This window comes from Rhincodon typus, unplaced genomic scaffold (assembly GCF_021869965.1).
Source record: "Rhincodon typus isolate 14 unplaced genomic scaffold, sRhiTyp1.1 hic_rhity00003212, whole genome shotgun sequence".
Classification (NCBI taxonomy): Eukaryota; Metazoa; Chordata; class Chondrichthyes; order Orectolobiformes; family Rhincodontidae; genus Rhincodon; species Rhincodon typus.
In genome coordinates, this window is record NW_025968850.1 from 1 (window position 1) to 5,483 (window position 5,483).

Genomic DNA, 5,483 nt, shown 5'->3' on the forward strand with positions numbered 1-5,483 from the left:
TGTGTGTGAGTGTGAGTGGGGGAGAGGTTGTGTGTGAGTGTGAGTGTGTGTGTGTGTGGGGGAGAGGTTGTGTGTGAGTGTGAGTGTGTGTGGGGGAGAGGTTGTGTGTGAGTGTGAGTGTGTGTGTCTAGCTGACTGTGCCTGATGATTTTGTGTAATTTGCTGTCTCCCTCACAGTGAAAGACCCACACGGTGTGTGTGTGCAGGATGGACGGACAGCAGGAAGAGGAGCCGTCGGTCCGCTTGTTTCGGGAATACCTGAGGATCCAGACTGTCCACCCTCAGCCAGACTATGGTAAGGTGGATAGACAACACCACGGTGTGATCTGCCACTGTGCTGTGGCAATTTGCCTGCAGCAGTTTGTACCTAATGGGGCAATACTTAACATAAGGAAAACAGAAAGTGCTGGAGAAACTCAGCAGGTCTGGCACCATCTGTGGGGAGAAAGAAGAGTTAACATTTCGAGTCCAGTATGACTTGACGAGAATGAATTCTGACGAAGAGTTGTGAAGAGTTGATCCAATTTTTTTTTTTTTTGAAGACTAACCAGGATTTTGCTGAGGTTCCTCACAACAGAATGGCCAAGAAGCTGAGCGATCATGTGATCAAGGCAAAGTGGTACACTGGATCCAGAATTGGCTGAGAGGCAGGAAATGGAGGGCAACGATAGGGGGATACTTGTGTGACTTGAAGTTGGTTTCGATTGAGATTCCACAGGGTTCAGTCCTGGGACCCTTGTTTGTGGTGTATGGTAATGATTTCAGCTTAAATCTAGGGGGTATGATCAAGAGTTTGTGGATAACACAGAAACTGGTTGCATGGTAAACAATGAGGAGGATAGCCCTCAATTGCAGGAGAAGATCAGCAGACTGGTCAGCCCACTAGACAGAAAAAGATTGTTACGTTTTCCCAGAGCTAGTGTCCCAACGTTTTTCACTGCCTCTGATGGTACAAGGTTGTGAACAAATTCAAAAAATAAACACAGTTTTCACATATTTACTGCATCGCTGTTTTCATTTTGCTTTGACATAGAGCATGCTAGACAGTAAGAGGGGCTTTACGCATAGGCTACCCTAGCTATATCGAAACTCAGCTTAATGCAGATTTGTGAGCGGGCCCCCATGATTCAAATTCTTATCTTTTTAATGTAAATGCTTATCCAACCAATGATATTGTAACTCGTGTTCGAGTTAATCTTTTGGAGTGTTGGGAATTTAATAACTGGGGACATGTATTTCTGATTCCTGTCACTGTAAATAAATCCACTTACTCAGTCTGGAGCTCCAGGCTTCTTAGCTCTTTGTAATGATGAGGAAGATTGTGGGCCCTTTTGTGTACAGTATCTTTGCAAGGTCAGATAATTGCAAGACTGCCCTTTAGGCACAGCACCAGCAGTGAACTGTTCAATTGGAGGGCTGGGGAGGGGGGGAGGCCTGTTTGGATTGACCGTGTCTCAATGTACTGGAATAACACCTTCCTGTTTCTATAACCAGTGATTTCCCTTACCAAGCAAAGATCGCCTGCCTGAAATTGACCACTGTTTGGTTAGCCCCTCACCCAGCACAGCCAGCAACTTTTTAATGGTGGGTGGGGACTTTGGTTCGATTTATTATCGTCACATGTACCGAGATACAGTGAAAAGTATTGTTTCCCGCGCTATCCAGACAGATCGTACCTTGCGTAAGTACATCAGGGCCATAGAACAGCAGAATGTAGTTTTACAGCTACAGAGAAAGATCAGCTGTAATATATGAGAGGTCCAGTCATAGGTCCGATAACAGCAGAGAAGAAGCTGCTCTTAAATCTGCTGGTGCGTGTTTTCAAACTTTTCTATCCTCTGCCTGATGGAAGAGAGTATAACCGGGGTGGGAGGGGTGGTTGATTATGTTGGTTGCTTTCCCGAGGCAGTGGGAAGTGTAGACAGAGTCAATGGAAGGAAGGCTGGTTTTCATCATGGACGGGGCTGCGCTTACACCTCTCTGTAATTTCTTGTGGCCTTGGGCAGAGCAGTTGCTACTCAAAGCTATGATACATCTGAATATTACATCTGTATTTTATGGTGCCTCTATAAAAATTGCTAAGAGTCATTGTGGACATGCCGAATTTCCTTTGCCTTCTGAGGAAGTAAAGACGTTGGTGTGGATGGACCAGGATAGATTGTTGGCGATATTTACTCTTAGGAACTTGAAGCTCTCAATCACCTACACCTCAGCACCATTGATACAGACAGGAGCGTGTCCTCCACTGTGATTTCTGAAGTCGATGACCAACCCCTTCGCTTCCCAGATATTGAGGGAGAGGTTGTGGTCTTTGCTCCATGCTTCCAATCTCTTTCCTGTGTTGTCTCACATTGGTTTTTAAGGTCCGACCCACTGTGGTGGTTTCGTCAGCAAATTTGTAAATGGAGGGTGACGTGAGGGCCGCGAGATGCCTGGATGAACACAGCTCCAATAACATTCAAGAAGTTCAATAATTTCCAAGACAAAGCAGCCCCACCTTTCATATTCACCCCCTCCACTGCCAATATACAGTCACAGTAGTGTGTGCCATCTGCTGGTTTTAAGCTGCCGATTAGTCAGCACTGTGGAGGGAGTTTCGTAACTATTGCAGAAATCTATTACTGTGGGGTCAAATGTTATTCAGACTAGGTAGACATTAACGATATACAGGTCAAAATGTCAGCTCTTCCATGAAGGCTGGAAGAGGGAGCCATCTCTGAGCGATCACATGAACTTACATAGCACCCCCAAAATGATACAGGCTACTAATTCACATAACCACATTAACCCACATTACATCTCCCCTAAGTCTCTGACTCTAGCCATTATCTGTTGTCTCGGTGGTTACAAGTCTTCACCGTAATTAGTCAATGGTCCACATGCATTTGGAAATGCGGGGACTGATTACGGACAGTCAGCATGGCTTTGTGTGTGGGAAATCATGTCTCGCAAACTTGATGGAGTTTTTTTGAAGAGGTGGCCAAGAAAATAGATGAAGGCAGAGCAATAAACGTTGTCTACATGGACTTTAGCAAAGCCTTCGAAAAGGTTCCACATGGTAGACTGTAAGATTAGGTCGCATAGGAACTGAGGAGAGCTGGCCAATTGGATACAAAATTGGTTTGAAGATAGGAGAGGGTGGTGGTGGTGGAGGGTTGTTGTTCAGACTAGAGGCCTGTGACCAGCGGTTTGCCACAAGGATTGGTGCTGGGTCCACTGTTGTTTGTCATTGATATAACCAATTTGGATGTGAAGTTAGGAGGCATGGTTAGTAGGTTTGCAGATGTGGTATAGTGGACAATACAAGAAGGTTATCTAAGATTACAATGGGATCTTGATCATTCTGAGACTTAAACAAGGTCGTACACATGGACCATGTGTTACGTTTTGTTTTATGGGGAACGGCTGTGTGGAAACACAGTGGAATCCCACTCACGTTGACTATTGTGTCACTGTACAGGTGGGTCAGTGCAGGTTCATTTGTAAAACACCCAGATCTCACCCCACCCCCCCCCCACCCCGCCCAGCCTGGCTTTAATTCTACCCTCTTGATCTTATACCATTCCTCTATTTTGCAGTATAACAGTGCTATTCTCAATACTTAGTCTGTTTGTGGACATTGAAGGATTCACTGAGCGTGTTTTTTTTTCCCCAGATGGTGCTATTAAGTTCCTGGAGAGGATGAGTGTGGAGCTGGACCTACCCTTAAAAAAGATTGAGGTGAGAGATTGCTTTTATAGATGGGGCTCTGCAACACCAGGACTGGCTTACAATTTGAAAAAAAGTCTCAATTTATATTAATCCTGTAAAGGGGTGGGGAGGAAACAGGAGGAATAAGAATAAACAGAGGTGTGACTGTCTTTTATTTCAGTGATATTTTTGTGGAGTTCTCAGTTGAGTTTCTTTGTCCAGTCTGGTATACATGGTAAGCTGGATTGCAGTAGATATCTGTAAAAAGAGAGGATAGAGATAGTGCCTCTGAAAGTCTCCTCCAGGGGCTGTCACTGCCAACAGTGAGAGAGACTGGGCACTACTCCTGGACTGAGCTCAGCCCATGTGTGCAATGTCTCAGGGAGACTGCGCACTGACACTCAGAGGGGAGAGCAGAGAGTGGCCTTGGGTTAACTGGGCAGTTTCACTCTTAGTGGGCACGATGGGAAGTGACTTGTGTCAACCCTACAGCTGAAATGAATTGGCACAAACAGGAGCTGGCATTTGGTGTGAGCTGGAGTGTATGGGAACGTTCCTCAGATGTGTCTGACATTCTACTTTCCCCTGTGGTACTGGAATTTTAAAGGCCGTGAAATGATGTTGTCAGTCTATGATTAATGGATTAAGGGAAAAAAGCAACTGTGCCGTAACCCGCAGTCGTTTTTAAAGCCCTGGTCCGACGCTGTAAGGAATCTGGGAGTCAGGAATCCCTGAGTTGGATCCCAGATACCATTTCTAATGGACCCCAGAGTCAATCTGACTCAGTGAAAATCTGAGCCCCTCCCTTCTCCTCCTGGTTCTACCACTGCCACTTGAGTTAGGTTCACATTGTGTTCCTTTATCGGCAAATCACTGGAGGTCTGATTGAGTGACTGTTCAATTTATAGGGAAGAAACAGTTCGTCTCTCTGCACTTTTGCAATTTCACTCATTGGAAGAGGTTAAGATGCATTTGGCCCTCCCCGATGAATATGATATAATCATTCGACCACTCACTTTGCAGTGCCTTTGCCGTTTGTACTACACTGCGTACACAGTTCCTTGTCAGGTAGAATGATCTCAGACCTTTGGCTGCTCTCACCTCAGCGTTCTGCATCCTCTCTGCAGACTTCAGTTCATCTGAATCCTTGCTGCGTTGTATTTTATTTTTTCGTTCATGGGATTGTGGGCATCACTGGCTGGGTCAGCATTTATTGCCCGACCCTAATTGCCCCCTGAATAGGTAGTGGTGAGCTGCCTCCTTGATCCACTGCAGGCCCCCTGCGATTGGTATGACTGAGTGGCTTGCTAGGCCATTTCAGAAAGTCAGCCACATTGCTGTGGGTCTGGAGTCACATGTAAGCCAGACTGGGGTGAGGGTGGCAGATTTCCTTCCTTGGAGGACATTAGTGAAGCAAATGGGTCTTTCCAACATTCAACAATGAACCCGTGATTCAGTAGACACTTAATTCCAAATTCTTTATTGAATTCAAATTCCGCCATCTTCCTTGGCGGGATTTGAACTGGAGTCGACAGAACCTTAGCTGTGTTTCTGGGATTAATACTCTGGCGATAACACCACTAGGCCATCACCTCCCTGCTCTATCACCTGTGCCCTGTGCTGTGCCAGTCCTTCATATTCATCATCATGGGCCTCAGTGAATGCCATTGAATCCTGGTTGCCTGACAATTTGGAATCCTCACCCTTACATCTAAACTTCTCCTCAGTCTCAGCCCTTCCTCGCTCTCTCTCTCTGTCTGTCTCTCTCTGTCTGTCTCTCTCTGTCTGTCTCT

General features: G+C 45.9%; 1 protein-coding gene across 1 annotated transcript in view; it reads left to right on the top strand.

Annotated features, from left to right (window-relative positions):
- Positions 1-113: 113 nt before the first annotated feature.
- Positions 114-5,483, top strand: part of LOC109923199 (aminoacylase-1) — an 18,529-nt gene continuing 13,159 nt past the window's right edge. Inside the window, exons 1-2 of the mRNA XM_048593595.1 lie at positions 114-295; positions 3,656-3,720. Of these exons, the coding sequence (XP_048449552.1) occupies positions 208-295; positions 3,656-3,720 (153 nt within the window). The 5' untranslated portion in view covers positions 114-207. The remainder of the gene's footprint in view (positions 296-3,655; positions 3,721-5,483) is intronic.